Source organism: Podarcis bocagei (assembly GCF_964188305.1).
Source record: "Podarcis bocagei genome assembly, chromosome: 8".
NCBI lineage: Eukaryota > Metazoa > Chordata > Lepidosauria > Squamata > Lacertidae > Podarcis > Podarcis bocagei.
Genome location: NC_138133.1, coordinates 36,984,746 through 37,003,655, shown reverse-complemented (window position 1 = coordinate 37,003,655; position 18,910 = coordinate 36,984,746). Strand labels below are relative to the sequence as shown.

Below are 18,910 nucleotides of genomic sequence, written 5' to 3'. Positions count from 1 at the left end.
CTAGAGTTGCTTGCGAACTTGTTTTATAAAAATAAAAATGGCCTCCATCTATACCTTCCCCCTCCTTCATTTCTCTAGACAGTTCTGATTAGCGTTGTGACAGTCAAACCATAAGGGAAAGCACTACCTAAGTGCTACTGATATGTTGAGGTGTGAAGAGTGAGCCATCTAATCTGGCAGTACTACAGGGGTAGGGAACCTCAGACCCAGGGACCCAATGTGTTTTGGCTACAATCTTGCTAACACACACTTGTTGAATTTATGATTAAAATTAGTGATGGGCAATTCACCCCTACAGGGTGGGAGGTGATGACCCTTTATGGCTTTTCCATTGCCCAAAGCAGCAACCTGTTGACAGGTTGGTGGCAATGCTAACCTAATGCTTAACATAGTTTACTTTACCTGGTTTGGATTCAGAAACCACCATTCACATTTAATGGTTGAATGGCGGGTATTTGTTGCTGCATTGCTGTGTAGAGAATGCTCATTTCTGAAAAAAAGCATGTAAAGTTATCATGGGATTGCAGTTTGGTCATCATTTTAGAAGGCAGTAGTAGAGGCAACACAGCACCTGTGAAATTTGGGCCTGGTGATTTAGACTCTGTGCTGTGCCACATGTTCCATTCTCTTTTTATGTTTTATATTAAGTGGAAAATTTTAAAACAACACTTTTGTCGAAAATGCATAAGCTGCAGTTCTAAATTTATGTAAAAATTCACTGCTATGTTTCTATAAACCTGCCATACATTCTTTATTTTAAATAGACAGCTTTTCTAAATCACTGAGCTCTGCTTAGACAAGTGGTGTCTCTCTGGGTTGAATTTATGAGTGGATTTGAATAATAAATTCACATTTCAACGAACATATTTTCATTAAAACTGTAAGGTTTATTTTACTGTACTTTTAAATAATGGCTTATTATAGAAGCTATAGTTTAAATTCATGCAGTGGTTGAAACCTAGTGCTCAGTTACTAGAAAGAAAATGAAAAGGTAAGGGATGCAAAATATTATAAAAGAATATTAATATTCTTTGGTGTAATCCTGAAATAGTTTTTGTTTCCTTAGAAGAAAGCAAAGCTGAGGCTGAGCTATGTACTTAAGATTCAGTTGCAGAAAGCTGGCATCTTCAGGTGTCTTCTTGTAACTAAAGTATTAATTCTTGCAAACCATCAGTATCATCAGCTTAGGAATCCCAGCCTTCTTTTAGCAAGCCAATTCTATACTTGTGCAGATCGTTTCAGGAAATGTTTTTTTTAAAAAAATTGAATTTGGTGATGAGTTTTTCGATGGCACAGACTGTTCACATGGTCAGAACAGTTTTTATAAGCCCTTTATATGCCCTCTTAAGGCAGATAAAATGGAATAAAACTACAGGGAAGATGCTAATGGAGCTCTCTTTAGAATTCTTTATGCAACTGTCTGGTCAAGACATGTTGCTTATAATTGATGTGTCCATTACTTGAATTCTCTTGTAATTATAGTCAATAAGTCTTGTAAATGTGTTAAAGCTCACTAAAAGCATACAAATTCAAGAACAGAGTAAGGCTAATAATTTAAAATAATCAATGTAGGCATTTCAGCACTTAATTTCCCTTGTGTGTTGATAGCTGATCATTCTTAATCCATTAAGATTTATTTAGTCGTTTACAATGCAAAATAGGTTTGCACTGGTCACTTGTGCCATTTGAAAATGTCCACCAGGTTAAGTGCAGAATGTAGTCCATTAGTCTTCCTTGACTATATGTATTAATTGCATTTAAAATCAAGTTAATGTGGATGTGAAAGTGAGGTAACTATCAATATATGACAAAGCAACCCTACTTACATAAGTTACATCATTGATTGTAACATTTAGTAAAAGTTAGCACACTTTTTAACATCTTGTGCATGTCTTATCAATGAGTGTATTTTTATTCTGCTTTGCATTAGATGTGAATGTGCCGCAAAGGAACCTTTTTTTGGGTGACAACACATATCTACCATTTCATTTTGCAAATAATTTTTGTGGAGGAAGAGTTACAGAAGAGGTTTTAATCTATTCTCTTTCTCACTGCACCTTTAAAATGAATTGCTTTTCTGATAACTTTGCTTATGCACATGAAATAGTAATGCTGGTATTTTTATTAATAGTTAACTGGAAGAGGTTTTTCCTCCTCCAATTCCTGGTTTCTTCCCCTTCTTCATATTTTCTGATTTACTGAATGTTTTATGCAATGTTTCTTCCCATCTTCGGCACAATAAAAGCAGTTCTATAAAGAAATAAATGGGTTTTGGATGCCAAGATTGAGAGGCCAAGGAAGAGCCCCACAATTGTATGCTCCTGCAGGCGGAGCGGAAGGAGCAAACCAACAGCTGAAGCAGATGCTGGGTTCATCTGCGTTTAGTACAACAGCTTTACAGTGTGATTCAATATGTCTACTTATAAGTATGTCCCATTGAATTCAGTGGGGCATACTTTCAGGCAGGTGGTTATGGGATTTCAGCTTTGCGAAGCCACCATCCTACATACGTCTTCTCAGAGGTGAAGCCCATTGAGTTCAATGGGACTTATTCCTAGGTAAGCATGTGTAGGGTTGCAGGATGGCTTCTTTACATGCCATTATTTAAAGTGTTTCTCTCTCAAAATCCCCCCTCCCCCTCGCCAATAACTAGGGATTCCAAATTGTGGAAAATAAAGAGAGTTTCCTTTCCCTGATTCCAAAGCTTCTCACGTAGCAAAGGGGGAGGTTATGCAATGTAGTGGATAACAAGCAAGTCCATCACACTTTGACAAGTGAAAATGAGGAAGTGTCAAGAAAAACAACAGAAAGGTTAGAGGTAGAGGACTTTTCAACTTCCAATTTAGATGGGTCTTGCATGCCTAATTAGCAGCCTGAATTCTGAAAATATATATTCACCTATCTCTCTGCTTTCCTTGCTTATGATTTCAGTGGGAGTCACAAATGTTAGGGTTAATCATGTGCTTGGCAGAGATACTAATGTGCTCAAGACTCAGTGTTCCAATATTCATGTGCTTAAATGCTTAAATCACTGTGTGTGTTTTTGGTGGTTTATTTGGCATTCTGGTAGTTGTATGGGACTATTGGAGACCTGAGAAATCTCTTGTTATGAAGATCTCTTCTGAAGGATCACCAAACGAATTTCAAAATATTAATGCAATATTACTATTATTTTGTAATTTCCCAGAACATTTCAGTTTTACCATACAGTGGGGATGTCTTGAGGGGAAGAAAGACATTGCAGGGAAACTGGTAGCAAACATTGATTTAATAATCTGTGACACTGAATTGTAAGTGGCATTCAGAGTTAATGCTTATTTAAAAATCTAAGCAGGGTTTCGATGGAGACTTAACTAGTGCTGTATACTTAAGCACACTAAGAAACATTGAGAAATAAGGGAGGAAAATGCTTACATGGGCCCCACCTACCTTTCATTCTCTCTGTACTCCAGCCTGCATAGAACAGCCATTCAATTGAGACTTCAAATGTTCTTAAAACATTTCCTTTATCCCTTTATTTAGGGATCCTTCTTGCATTAATTTCAGTGGTGTGGGAGCAGCTTGAACATGGTGAGATTTCACTGGCCTATGAAAACATCTGTACTTACAAGCAGATGGGTAAAGCCAGTCTTGTGGATTTTTTCCCACCAGTAGTTGCCCAGATAGGACAATATCAGCTGGCTGATGGAAGTTTCAGTCCAGCAACATCGGAAGGACCATAGCTGCCCTACCCTGGCTGTACAGAGACAACTGTCTGACAACGATCAACGCAGAAAGGGATCTTGCTATGGGGAAATTGTTTCCATGTTGCTGACATGATGCAAAAAGGGATCCTTAATCTCTGGGTTGGCTAATCTATCTCTGCTGTTCAGTGGTGCTAGGACAGTGGTTCTGAGATGAGAGCTGTACGAAGTAATTTGTCTTCATCAAGATCTGGACTTCACTCTTCCATTTCCATCTCCCTTTTCATAAGCTTTAAGTAACACCATTGATTCTGAAGATAATTTACAGCTAAAGACCTTTGCAGAGTTATGATCGAATAGCAACAAAATGCAGTCTTCCTGGACTACAAAATTATGACAGCAGATGAAATTATTATTAAATATTGTTATTATTCAATTTGTAGCCCCATTTATATGCTATGAGCAACTGCACTTTGGGTGAAGCCATCAAGATTGTGAATATGTGCCCTAAATGGGAGTCGTCTCCTTTAAACTAAGGGCCACATCAGATACTGAAACTTTATTCATTCTATGGAAAAAAGTGAGAGGTCTTAAAACTATAGATAGTAAACGGCATAGTAGTCATGGAAAAGTCAAAACTGGGGAGATGTGTGCTTCACTATGTTTACTTTGGTTGTTTGTGCATTTAGTTTTTCAGTTGCTCAAACTTTTTAAAGGAAAGATAGAACTGAAGCCACTTTGTAAGAACTCTTCTCAAAGGTGGGTTATAAAATAAGTGTGATCCTTTAACGAAAATGTTATGTTTGTAATTCAGCTGGGATTTGAGTTTTACCAGTTATTAGCTGGAAATTCCATTAAGAGAAATGGTAACTCCCAATTTGTAGAACTTACTCAGCATCCATTTATTTGCTAATCGGTTATTTGCTGATCTAATGTGATGCCTGTTTACAGTGTAAATAAAATGAAAGTGTAAGGGAGAGGACAGGAGAATAATGAACTTGGGAAGAAGGAAGCATAGAACATTTTGGCTGCCATGGATTTGGCAAGGCTTTGTGGAGAAAGTTGATTTTGGTCAGGGACTTGAGATGGAGTTTTAGTCTTAATGTCATGAAAATGGGAGCAGGGAAGGAGGAAATGAGCACACTGTAGATGAACAGACAAACTTGAGGCAATGAACGAGGGCAGGCGGCCAAAAGGAGGGTGCTGTGAAAATGACCTATGAGATTGATGTAGAAAATGATAGTGATGCAGTGAGGATGCAGGAGAAGAAGGGTCATTATCGATCTGATTTTTTAAAAAAACAACAACCCAACTCTTCAGCCAGAAAAGACTCACAGAGTGGTTTACAGATTGATGAAAACAAGACAGTCCTTACCCCTGCAGCTTGCAGTATAAAAAGACATGACCCTAAAGAAAAATGGATTGAGATGGAGGGGGAAATAAGCAAACTCAGGTACCAGTTCTTAGTTACCAGTTCTTCTAAGAAGCAGCTGGGATGGAAACATCGAGGAGAAGAGGAGCTGAAAGGTACCAGTCTCTCTACTGCACGGGTGGGAATGTACGTACCTGTATCCCTCCTCTCTCCTTCTCTTCTGTTGCCCTGAGGCAACAGCTGATGGAGGGAGGAGCCTGGCTTCTCAAGAACTGGTGGCGGCTCAGCATCTCTTATTTTCTGCTAAAAACTGAAACAAAAGGCAACATTTTAGTGGAAGGACTTTGAATTAATTTAAGAGGTAGGAAGAATATTGGCATGGTGCACTGGAAAGATGAAATTGCACTAATTGCCAAGGCATAGTTGGGTGTTTTAGCTATAGATAATAGACAGGGTAAGGAATGGAAGACATAGAGTGGCAAAGCTCTATGGCGGGGATGGGCAAGCTTCAGCTCTCTGAGATCAACTTACATTTTTCTACTAGAAGGCTATGGATCAGGTCATTGCTGTGTTTAGATAGTTGGATGTCAAACTGATGATTTGTTGCAAATCATCAGAGATCAGCCTTCCCACCCCACCCATGGTCTATGTGACAATTTACACTCTTAAAATGGCCTTGTTTGACATTTTTCTTGTGAGTAGTTGGCCCTGTACCACAAACCCATGCTGGAACTCCTCTCTGTTTCCAAAGCATTTTTTCATGGTGGGCAATTGGGGTTGTGGAATTGATTGTTAAAACCATTGCTAATATTTATTTATGTATTGAATTTCTATCCCATCTGTCCTCTGGTGTACAACCTCTGGTGTACATCCCATCTCTCCATTTTATCCTCACAAAAACCTTGTGAGGTAGGGTAGGCTGAGAGATAGTGACTGGCCCAAGGTCACCCAGTGAGATTCATGGTTGAGTAGGGACTTGAACCCAGGTCTCCTAAGTAATAGTATGACACTAGCCACTAAACTACACTGGCCTGGTCCTCCTAGTTGCTAAAAAATGCATGGGACTTAACTATTAATAACCTATAATTCAACATCTTTCAAATTACGGAATGATAATCATAATCCAACATGTTGCTGTTGATGCTACAATCTTTGTTAATAATGAAAAATTAATGTAACATTGCAAGGAATGATTCTCACACTGTCAAAATTGGCCCCAAACTTGTAAGTGTTTCAGGGCATAAAGGTTGAATGGGCTCAATAGTATTGCTGGAATTTTGACACTTAAAGAAGAACAGTGTGTGGTTAGAGCCCATGGAGCACCAGTGATAACAGAATTGGCACAAATTTAACATGTTTCCATTGGGAAAAGAATCCAAATGAAAGTGGGACTGAAGCTGCAGGATATTTTAGCTTTTTGAAATAAAATGGACATATAAATACGAATAGACTGCTTTACCATAGCCAGTCTTAGTCTTGGCATTATATATTACCTAATCAGTCTTTAAACTGGTGAGTTAGATCGTCAACTTCAACACTTTGTATTTAATGTGGAGGTAGACTGACTTTACTCAAATTTATTTTATTTTCATAGGTCCCTTTATAGAATGCAGTGTTGATACGGAATGCTGCTAAATTAATGGTTAATTCAGTTTTATCAGGATAATTTAAATAAACTGGAATTTTCCAGTTTGATTGATAGAATGTGATCGCTGTTAGCTGCAGACTCAACCTGCTTTTGACATTTAAACATATAAAGCTGACTAGATATAACCATTCAGGTGCTAAATATATTTTACATCTACTTCTAACAGTAGAAATGGAAGTATTAAGAGATCTGGCTTCATTGTCATTGAACTGTGAAATATTCAACCTTGTCTGCCCGTGCTTAGTACTGTTGACTTTTTTATTTCTGTTGGAAGATTAAAATTAAATGCTTCATTTTTCGTCAGCTTTTGGGAATTAAATTGAAATTTAAGACTCTGAATTTTTTTTTTAACCAAGATCCTCAATTTAAACAAAGTCTTCTTTGCAGATATTCTGTGTTCAAGGGCACAGCAGAAAGGTTCATTGATCAAGTATGATGTACTGTAACATTTTTCTTATCCGAGCTCTTTTATGTATATTTATTAAAGATCCCATATTTCATATTATGCTTAACTATATTGGAGGAAGTTCTTCACAAAACATATCCCAAATATAATATGAAGTATCTGCAAGCATATTGCACTTACTTTTAACTGCAATTCTGGGATTTATGGATATAGAGAGATCTGCTGGTCTTATAAAAGTTGGAAAGGGTCATGACATACTTTAAAATGATATGTTGCCACTTAATATCCCAGTACTGACACCTGCCAGGTTTAATGACTGCATTTTTGTGATAATATAATTGCCTCAATCTGATCAGAAAGTCAACTTCAGTTGCAGTGTACTGTTTTACTTTTTTTTCTTGGCCTGATTGTGTTGCAAAAGAACAAGCGAGTTTTGCCTTCTTGTGGGGTGGGGGTGGGGAAATCCTATAATTCTTTGGTCTGTTCTAGGCAGTTAAAGTTTGTTCTTGAAATAAATAATAGCCAAAATGTCAATACTTCTGGTTTTCAGAATAATCATAAATTCCTGACCATAAAACAGTCATAAAGGTGTAATATTTTATTCACTGTATATTCATACACCGCATGTCATTGCAACAGAAAGGCAATGAATCATTCCTTCGGTATTGTCAAAAAGGAAGAAAAAAAAGCGTATGAGCAAGATAGGCCTAAAATATTGATACTAAGGTTTAAATTTACTCCTTATCAGAGAGCGTAGCATAGTCAAAATAGGTAATCTGCTCAAATATATTTATCTTACATATTGAACATTTTTTAAAAGGTACACCAGTTCTTACCAAATGAAGCTGGTGGACTTTTGTGGAAATTGTGCATGAGCAATCTTTCACTTAGCACCCTCTACATGAAGCACATCCACCCACAGGAAATTCCGTAGCTCAGGGGTAAAGCATCTGCCTTGGATGCAGAAAGTCCTAGGTTCAATCCCTGGTGTCTCCAAGTAGGACTGGGAGAGACCCGTGTCTGAAATCCTGGAGAGCTGCTGCAGTGACTGTAAAGCAGCATTTCCCAAGCTTGGGTCTCCAGCTGTTTTTGGACTACAACTCCCATCATCCCTAGTGAGCAAGACCAGTGGTCAGGGATGATGGGAATTAGAGTCTGGAGACCCAAGTTTGGGAAACGCTGTTGTAAACAATACAGAACTAGATGGACAAGACTCGGTGTAGGCAGCTTTCTGTGCTCCTCAGATCATGACCATGCCTGGAAACAACAAGCGCATCTGAGAAAAACTCCAGGTACACTGGGAAAGCAGGAATGGCTCTCACTCTTTTTGAAGTAATGGCCTTTAGCAACCCTTTACATTTTAAGTGTTAGTAGCTTTGAGAAGCACTGTGTTTGACCGTGGGATACAACATTCATGCAAAGTATGGAAGTTCCCAAACTCTCAGGTCACATAACCATTTTTAAAAGTTAACTTAAAATTTTTCTTTTTAGTATTTCAGAGATGGGGAACCTGTGACCCTCAAGATGTTATTGGACTTCAGCTCCCATCAGCTCCACCTAACATGACTAATGTTTAAGAATGATGGGAATTGTAGTCCAGCAATGTCTGAAGGGCCACAGGTTCCTCATCTCTGCTGTATCCAATGGTTTACCTTCTGTTTCAGGCTCCTTGATCCAGCAGAGACTTCCCCTTGAAGAATGAGAAGGAAAACCTTTTTTTTCCAATTCATCTTCCCCCATGCAGTTCCTTGCAACACTTTCCGCATTGTTCCACAGTGTCTGATTGACCTCTGAAGCTGTTTTGTGGGGCCACAGCGGTGCAGGGGGAATAAATAAAAATCACCCCTTTTTCTACAGATGGAAGCCTCCATTAAATCCAGGAGTGTTCCATCAGCAGAAGGACACCATTGGATACAAGCCATGGTAAATAATGCTGCGAAAGCTTCTCTAGATGGTGAAACTTGAGGTTAACATGATCTTCAGCAGTCCATTTTTCTAGCCAGTTCTAGGATGTAATGGATTATGATTTTGCTTTTGCAAGACCACTTTGAGTACAAGTGGAGGGGGAAGATTGCCTTAACAAATGGCCGTGAGACCTGGCACAGTTCATCAGAAACCACTGCAGTATGAGTTCCATTGATATTAACTAGAACAGGCTTCTGCTGGGTTGCAACCTGAGTTCTAGCCGCATTATAATGGGTGAAAACTATGGAAAAAGTTTAGTGGCCTCATTTTAAAGTTCCCCAAGTGTCTCATCTTCTAATTATCGATACTGTTTCTATAATAAGTGAGTGCTCATTAATGAAAACCCACTCTTGCTAAACTTTTGTGTTTGAACTTCGGGGAAGTATCTTTAATGAGAAATATGTGGCACGTACCCTAACGGTATCCCTGGAGTTATAAATGTATGCAATAGAAAAATTTCTTTTCAGGGCTAGGCAAGATTCTGAAACAGGTTAAATATTGGATATTAATTTCCACACCCACCCACTTAAAATAAAAAAATTAAAAAATAAAAGGCTATTTTCTTCACAAACTGTGCTTTCTTTATCCAAGGGTAATATAATATTCTAATTCAACTCCTATCTTTATGCTAAATTTTCCTTAGGATCAAAGCCGTTCAAATGCAAGATTTGCCACTTTGCAACAGCTCAACTAGGAGATGCCAGAAACCATGTCAAGAGGCACCTTGGGATGAGGGAATACAAGTGTCATGTCTGTGGGTGAGTAAATTGAAGCCGTTCCTCCCTTGGTTAACCAGAGAGGAGTGTAGGCTATGCATTGTTTCAGCATTCAAAATGGGGATGTGAGCAAGAGGGGCTAAAATTATGCATGCATATCCTCCTTCCCATTGTTATGGTAAATTCCTTAAATACAGTTATGACATTCTTTTCCTACTTCTAATCCAGTACTGCAGATGAGCAATTTTATGGGCTACAAGGTCAATTTGAACCTGTAATCTGTAAATTGACTAAATTATAGGATGTTCATTCACATTGCCAGGGAGAACTGTAAATTCCTTTTTAAAGGCATGAAAAATAATATAGACTTCAATTTAGTATGTGTTTTGTGTATATGTGCACCTACATGCATTTGTGCTATATATTGTTCTAGTTTGAGCTCAGTTAACAGATTATGGGCTCCCTTAGAGTTTTTGCACTGCAGGAGACACAGGAAAAGAAAACTTCCAAAGAATTGCGTATATTGCTGCACATGAGAGGAGAGTGTGTGTGTGTGTGTATATATATATATATAAAACCAGAGACATCTTGCATATGTTGTATTGCCTCAGAAAAACCTCTTCTTCCCTTTCCCCCTTGTAATGGCTATTCCGTCCAAAGGACCATTCGTAATGTTTAATTGTCCTTCAAATGTGTTGCATTTAATAGGGAGGCTCAGAGACTCTTTAATGCAAAACTAATTAATTTAGCAGAAATGTTTAAAAGGTTTTAAAATGCCATGGCATATATGGTACATCATAGGACATTCAGAGGTGGGTTTTAGTACCGCGCTTCTATTAAAAGTGTATTTTAATGTTATTATGCTAAAAGAATTAGCTAATATATGCTTCATATAAAAGCACTTTCCTCAAAACAAGTTAAGTTGCTGCAGAAGCCTGATGACTAGTACGCAAAATGGCAGAGGTTCAGATGGATCACACAGTGCGCGCCAGTACAGAGAGGTGGGTGGGTAGGAATATTTTTCAGCCAGGTTTTAATCCCGTCAACTCTTGCAATTAAACACGCCTTGCGAACAAAGTGAGGGAAATGTTCAAAAACAAATTAGAATGCAACTCACCGATTCACGTGCCTGCTATACAAATAAGTGCTGTTAGATCGGTAAGGGTGGTTTTATTTCCTGATGGGAGGAGTGGATCGCGAGCTGATGGCTGAATTGCTTTAAAACTCAGTGGAAGCAATTATGAAAGTTATCCACTGTAAAATAACGGAGGAGGATCTTCCAGGCCTTTGGCTGTGAATGCCACCAGTGTATGCTACATTTTGGCAGCCTCCTGTCTTATAAATAACAACAATTCTGTGCGGAAGACGCTCTTGACTTACCAATAACTTTGGCCTGAAAATGAATAAATATGGATTCTGAGAAAAAGAACTTGAAGTTGCCTATGAGTAGCCAACTATACATTGTCTATGGGTTGGTGGTGGTGGTTTGGCATTGACTGAGGCAGCCCTTGCAGTTAGTATTTTCTTACATATTTGTGAGTGGGGAGGGGGGAGAGAAGTTGCTGGTTCTGGTTGGTCATTCGAAAAAACAGAACACTTAAATCTGTCGTTTGTCAAAGTTCCTTTGAATGCCATAACCAGAGATTTCATCTCATTGTTCTTGTGTCATGTTCCATAATTAACTTGTGATACGGTCAAGTTACTTGTGCACGTGGCAGCTGATGGAAAGAGAAATTCACAAAAGTCTTCCTCATATAGGCCTTTTGTTCTGAACAGCTAAAATAATAAATTTTAATCTGATACAAATCAAAACTATTGGTACATAACCATGGCTGAATTGGTAAAGAAATGTCATCTGCCAAATTGTAATGAATTCAGAGGAGAATTCGAAGCAGGAAGGATGGTCAGTGCACTTTGAACTGTCAGCCAAATAATTAATATGCCAACCTTTTAGTGTGTGTGTAGCATAATACACTGTGCTATATTTCTGCCATGTTCACCAAAAAGATAGGGTATTTTGTAGATTAAAAATAAAGTGGCAACATAAAATTGCTGGGATTGGCTATCAGGTTAGAGCATTGGTACATTAACACCACTGACAATGTCAATTCATTATCATTGATGGCTAAATAATCTTCGAAATGCTCAGTGGACCTATTAGTTCCTGAATATAAGCAGCTAGTGCTGCATTTCTTCATTAGCTTTAATTGCTATAAATTTACCTTTTTAAAAAATCATGTTTTAAAAGGTGAAGTGATCTTTCAGGAACATTAACTTGGTAATTTTGTCACAAACAGAAGGTCCTGTAGTATGTTTTCTTTTCTGCAGTAGTTAAAAATTCTATCCCGTGACTTTTAGATTCCAAACAACAAGCTTTCTATTAGGTGGAATGTTAACTTGTTTCCCCAATTGCTCCACAACCTGTTTCTTTTTTAAACAAGGTGAAATGTCAGTGCAAGGCTGTGGATAATTGTGGATGTAAGATATCCCTTGATTGCCTTGAATTTTGTTATGAATTGGAAAGTGAAAACCCTTTGTAAAGTAATGCCAGTCTAAATGCTAAAAATGAACAGAAGATTTTATGTACTGTATCTTGTGTAGCACAGTCAACACAAAGGGGTGTGGGTGGAAAGACAGCAGTGTTTTTGCATGTTGCTTTTATTGTTTCAAATCGAAGTTTAATTTTTTCCAGCTGCACAGTAGAAATACTCTGCCATAGAAATTGGAAGCTACTAATCTTTCAGCATTTGAAATAAACCGTCTGCTACTCATTTCCTTATCGGCAGATGTGTGGTGATTGTTTTCCTTTGCATTATGTTCATGAATGGGAAATGCATCCCTTATTTGAGAAGGGATCTGTTTTCAGTGAGTATCCAACTGCTACCTATTTAAATTTAATTTTCAGAAGTCTGGCTATGAAGTTGTTCATGACACGAAAATTAAAAAATCTCACTGGTTTCCCAGCATTTACTTGTGTGTGTGAGTTTTTTTTTGTTTTTGTTTTTTAAAAAAGCTTGCATAGTGGAATGTACTGAAAAGGCTTATCATGCACTTTTGCGATTTTATGCCTCAGGTACATGAAAAATGAATTGTTCAGCACTTCAGATTTTAAACAGAATTTATGAGCAACTTATCATTTAAAAATACATCTACTTTCCCCTTGCCTTTCCTTTTGGATATAGAGCTTTAAAAACACACACCTTACGTTAGAGTTATTTACCTTCCTTTCTGTTTTTCTTAAGTTGCTATGTATAAATAAAATGACTGCAGCAGAAATCAGTAGAAGGATTTTACGTCTCCAGAAATGTTAATCATTTGAAGTCAACCTATCTGTCCTTTTTCTGCATTCTTTCAATTACTTTAAAATGTATCTATTAAAATATGACCACAGATCAAATTTTAAATCATTATTTGCAGTACACAGTTTCCCCTTCCTTAAAAAGGGGTGTATTTAGTTTACTTTTTTGTTTTGTTTTCTTCTCCAACACATCATTTAGAGAAGTATTTTGAAACTTCATTTGAAGTTTGACTATGGCAATATTGCCAGTGCCTTGATCAATATGTGTTCAATAGTTGTTATTTCAAAGAGGCATGAAAAGAAGTGTGAAGTAAATTGAAGGGGTATGTCATATGTTAGTATTTTTTAAAATCAATGATATGTTTCATGGATTCAAAAGCTTCTTGTTGACAGTCTACAAATATTTGAAACTGAAGTATTCATATTGCTCCTTTTCTATGGTTTGCTACCAGGGATCTATTTTGTCACATAAAAAAAATTATGTGTATATTGGGTTTTAAAAAATTAGTTCTAGATTATACGAACAGAGATGCTTATTTCAGCACAGCAATAACTTGCGCTTTCAAAGTGCTTCTGCTTAGTCTTCCCCTTAGAGAACAAAGAAGATTCATTCTTAAATGTATCATTACGAAGAGACGGAAATGTACTTTTGGTTTTTACATGCCTCTTAGTGCTGCTGCAAGTGAACTGTTTGTTCTGTGGCCAGATAAATCTTTAAATAGAAAGTTGAAACTTCAGTAAAACTATTTCTATGTGAGATTACCTATTTTTTGTGCATTAGAAGGGGATCTCTGTGTAGATGATTATAATGTCACTTTCTGACCTTTGCAGCTTGAATAATTGTAAATCATTGCTTCATAACGTGTCAGAGAATGTCTGTACTAGGCAATTAAATGGCAGAATATAATAGACCAAATTATTGCCTGTCATGTTTTCAACAACACAGTTAGTATTTGAGTTACACTTAATCATTACGTGCATTAGCAACTTCATTGGAATCCCGCTTCAGGCTGAGCATGAAATACATTACATTATTTAAACCTCTAATGGTAGAAGTCATTTATTTGTGTTGAAGTGTACAACATGCAGAGTTTCATAAAGCAAGGAACACTTGAGAGCTTAATTTATCCAAATCAAAGTCTAAAGGCAGATAAACACAAGTGGCAAAAATTAGTAATTTTTATAGGCTGGAAATATTTAAAAATACATGGTTGTGAGTAATTGTAGGCAGCAGGAATAAATTAAAATCACTATTTTTAGTTGTCTCTGAAAACTAAAGCTGTTGTGTGCTTAAATCATCACATACACCACGGTATTGCATTTTTTGACTGAACAATTAATTACAGCCATCATAACCACAGCTGTATCCAAATAAAACAATGCTTGCTTCTGCTGCTCAAATCAACAGCATTATCCGTACTGGAGAGGGAGCAATCGAAGATCCAACGAGGCTTCAACCTGTGGGTGTGTGGTGACAAAGGAAAACACTGTACCAATAATGATATATTTCAGTGTCAAGTCACACTTTGATTTTAAAAATCTTTTAGAAATGCTCGAAAAACTATGCGTACAAAGATAGCATGTGAGCTGTAGACTGATTTTATTCCTTCTATACTTAGAGGAGATTTAAAGCATGGGTTAGACTTGCCACATTTCAGTTGTATTCCTACCCTTCCGTTACATATCGCAATATGTTTTGCCCTTGCATACTTTTTTTCATGGGGTTGTTTCTTGCTGCAGTTTCTAGTCACTTAGCTTTATAGCCCACCTTATCCTCGAGGGCTCAGGGCAGCTGGTCATAAACTTTATTAAAAACTAGTTTTTAGTACCACAATTCAGCTGGAATACAGTTAGATAAAAATACAATAGCTCAAATATTGCAATGAAATTTTAATAACTGGTGAGGTTTTCGTCAACAAGAGGTTTTCCAAATGTTTTCTGGCGATCTGTTGATAGTGCTGCTGGATGTTGGACAAGGACATGTTGGTACTTGAGAGTTTTCTGAGGGCTGGGCTTAAATTAATCAGTGTTTTGCTTTAACATGTAAGGGGGGGGGGCTAAAAGGTGTCAGAAAGGTCTTGCTATCGAATAGCTAGCAGTATGCTTCACTAGTTAGTGTCCAGTATGGCAAATGAAGCAGAAAAGTCAAGGCCAACTTCCAGTTGTAATGCTGTATGAAAAACGTATTTTTATCCACCTGTACTTCAGTTGAGTTATGGCAGTGCTTTTGTTGGACTTGCTGAAGTGAAAAGATATGAAAAGTACATACTTAGCTGAATATATGTTTGTATTTGAGTTAGGGACACTACCAGTGATTTATACCCATACCTCTACTATATATAACCTAATGCAATGCACTTTCAAACTGCAATTATAAAGATACATGCAGCTATGTGATTGTGATATATTTGCCACGTAGAACAAGTACTGCTTCTTCTAGAGGTGTTTCATTTTATTATTATTTTTTCTGTGAATGGTTCTGGAAAAACAGGATACATTATTGGATCGCAGAAGCATTTGCTGCAGGACATGTCCTGTGTTTAATAAAACTGAAATGATTGTGAATGTTGCATCCCACTTGGTTGCCATTGCGCTGTAGAATTTATTATACTTAAGTGTGGTTATGTCCAATAGGATAGGATTTCTCATAGAGAAAAATGTATTGTCTATTCAACAGAATGAAATGCTGAGATGCATGTCTGAGTTGGTAATGATTCAGAGGCCTTTTTGCAGAATTGGCTGAATCTGGACTCCATTTTACATTGCAGTTCTTGTCTAGACATATTTCTTAAAAAAAAAATTACCAGATTTGATGACGAGACAGGGTTCTTGACAGGACTCTTGGCTAAAGAGTGTAAGACATTCTAGAAAATATTTTCCTTAAGGATCCTATTTAGAAGTTTATTTTCAAGGATCTAGATCTTAAATTTGTCATAATTGCCCCAAACAAAGGAGGCCAGAGACCACCACCAGTTGGCCTATCTTCTTTTAATAGATCATCCAATTAGTTAAACTTCATTCCCATTGGTGGTCTAAACCACTGAGCCTAGGGCTTGCCGGTTGGAAGGTCGGCGGTTCAAATCCCTGTGACAGGGTGAGCTCCTGTTGTTCGGTCCCAGCTCCTGCCAGCTTAACAGTTCGAAAGCACGTCAAAGTGCAAGTAGATAAGTACCGGTAGGTACCGCTCTGGCGGGAAGCTAAATGGCGTTTCCGTGCACTGCTCTGGTTTCACCAGAAGCGGCTTAATCATGCTGGCCACATGACCCGGAAAAACTGTCTGCGGACAAACGTCGGCTCCCTCAGACATTAAAGCGAGATGAGTGCCAGAACCCCAGAGTTGTACGCAACTGGGCTTAACTGTCAGGGGTCCTTTACCTTTACCTTTTTTACATTCCATTTAGTTTCAATGGGAGCTTACTTCGTCTAAGCCAATAGTTTTGTGCAATGCCTTTCTCCAGAGGAAATTAGTACTAGTCTTATTTTTCTTCAAAACATAGGTAAAATGTCTAGATTGACCATCCTGTGTACATTCAGCAATAAAATTGAAAGCTACCCATACCATCTAGTGTCTGTATAGTGAATTCTGTCTACTTTGATTTGGGCTTTGCAAACACTCTTTTTGCCAGGGAGTGGAGCAGAAAGAGTTTGGTGTATTCCAATCCCTCTTCAGACCATTTTGCACTTCCCGTCTAGGTTGTATGAACACCAACTCTTGCCTGACTTCGTTAGACTGGTGGCAACAGCAGGACGTTATAGCTGGCTGCCTCTCAAATAGTACTGTGACAACAAATGTAGGAAAATGTAGTTTTCTCAGAATGCCTAAGACCCTTTTACAGATGCCCAACGTGGAAGCTAGAAGTCCTTTGGGTCCTAGGACCAGAGCCAGCATTGCGTAGTGGAGGAAGGGAGACTTCCAATAAGACAGGTAAGTGGAATAGTGGCAGAGAGGAAGAAGTTTTTCTCCAGCTCACATTATAATTCAAGATGAAGAAGAGTTTATGGGGCCATAATATTCACCTTGGATTGAAGTCATCAAGTTTCATATACCAAACCAGGCGATTATGACTTTGGGTGATATCTATACCAAGCATAACTAGGCTGGTGGTGCCTTGAAAAATGAAGTTCCTGATGACCAAAAGGAATCAAAGATTATAAAGACAGAATGAAGAAGTGGGTCAAAACTAACCAAGTGAATTTCTTATGCATTTAGGTAGGGAAAATCAGATGCAGAACCAGAGGATGGATACACTTGGCTTCACAGCATTCATGTGAAAAGGATCTAGAGTTTTTAGTAGACCATAAGCTAAAACAATTCAGCATTGTGATGCAGCAGCAGCATTTGCTGCTGCTAAAAAGGCTAATGTAATTCTAGGTTTCATCAACAAAAGTATTGTGCTCAGATCATGAGAAGGAATGGCATCACTCCATTCTGCTTCGGTCAGATTTCATCTGGAGTCTTGTGTCCAGTTCTAAAGCCATTTAAGAAGGACATTGACAAACTGGAATGAGTCCATAGGAAAGGAAGAAAAAATGTTGGGGGCGGAGGGGGGGCTGGAGACCAAGAACTGTGAAGAAACTTGAAGGAGTTGGGTATGTTTACCCTGAAGAAGAAACAATTAAGAGATGATAATAATGAAGTTGGATTAGATGCCCTTTGTGGTCACTTCCGCTATGTGATTGAATGATTCTAACAAACTCTGTGTAACAGAATGGTTGACAACATGCCACCACTGCGCCTCTGCTCCATTGTCTGATAAAACCTGAGGAAATAAGCTAAGCATGCATAAACTACTGGAAAGACATATAAGAATATACACGAATGTCTCACTTTTCCTAAAGGAGTGATTGCTTGTGTGATTTCATTGCAGCTGCTAAACAAACACGTGCTAAGCTTTTAGCTTAGTGTCACATCATACACTTTGCATGCAGAAGGGCTCAGGATCAATTATTGGTCTGGATGGGGGGGGGGAACCCCATCTGAAGACCTGCTGCCAGTTAGTATGGACAATATAAAGCTAGATGGACCAAGGCAGTTTCCCAGGCTCTGCTGCTTGAATTATAGTATACAGTAGAAGAGAATAGTAAGGTTCCATAGTCCTCATCCTATAAACTTGAGAACTTGTTTCCAATCTTCATTGGCAGAGGAAGCAGCAGGATGCAGGGTTTAGTTCCTAACCATTTAGCCAATGCTCTCAAACACCACCTCCTGCCTCAGGGTTCTGGTCATGGTGGGTGGAAATAGACCCATACATGGAAGGCATAGACTAGAGCAAGAGAGTGAGATGCAGCAAGGCAGATGGGAACTAAGCAAGGAGTTGCTAAAGGAAGGAATTTTTCAGTTCCTGCCCAGGACAGTTCCCAGATGGATCCTGTTTCATACTTCTTGACTTTTTCTCGGGCTTACATAGCCTGCCCATCTGCCCAGACCCAATAACCCACAGGCATATGTATAGTGCTAACCGTCATTAGGAATCGGTGCGGCCTCCACCAGTTGTCTCTTGAGTTGTGCTCCACAAGTGAACAGATCAGCTCTGTTTAACTGGAGCAGGGATCTCATGCTAAAAGAGTATTAGCTGTCTTTTAATCTCAAGCCATACATCTTCTACAGAGTGGCGGCCTGGCAGACCACATGCCCATCACTGCCCCTGTGATGCACAAGAGATAGATGCCTGTCCATCCACCTCTGTCTTTCTTGCTTTGCCATTGTGCATCCTCCCCTCTCCGCCTGCTGTGGGATGCTATGCCCTGGCAAACAAAAAGAAAACTCTTTTGGCTAAATACTGTTAAGGTGACACAAAAGACATGTTCAGGCATTCACCTGC

The 18,910-nt window shown here is 38.4% G+C and overlaps 1 protein-coding gene across 1 annotated transcript in view; it reads left to right on the top strand.

Moving 5' to 3' along the window:
* ZNF407 (zinc finger protein 407) overlaps positions 1 to 18,910 on the top strand; it is a 334,010-nt gene that overhangs the window by 27,001 nt on the left and 288,099 nt on the right. Inside the window, exon 3 of the mRNA XM_081205774.1 lies at positions 9,718 to 9,832. Within this exon, the coding sequence (XP_081061900.1) occupies positions 9,718 to 9,832 (115 nt within the window). The remainder of the gene's footprint in view (positions 1 to 9,717; positions 9,833 to 18,910) is intronic.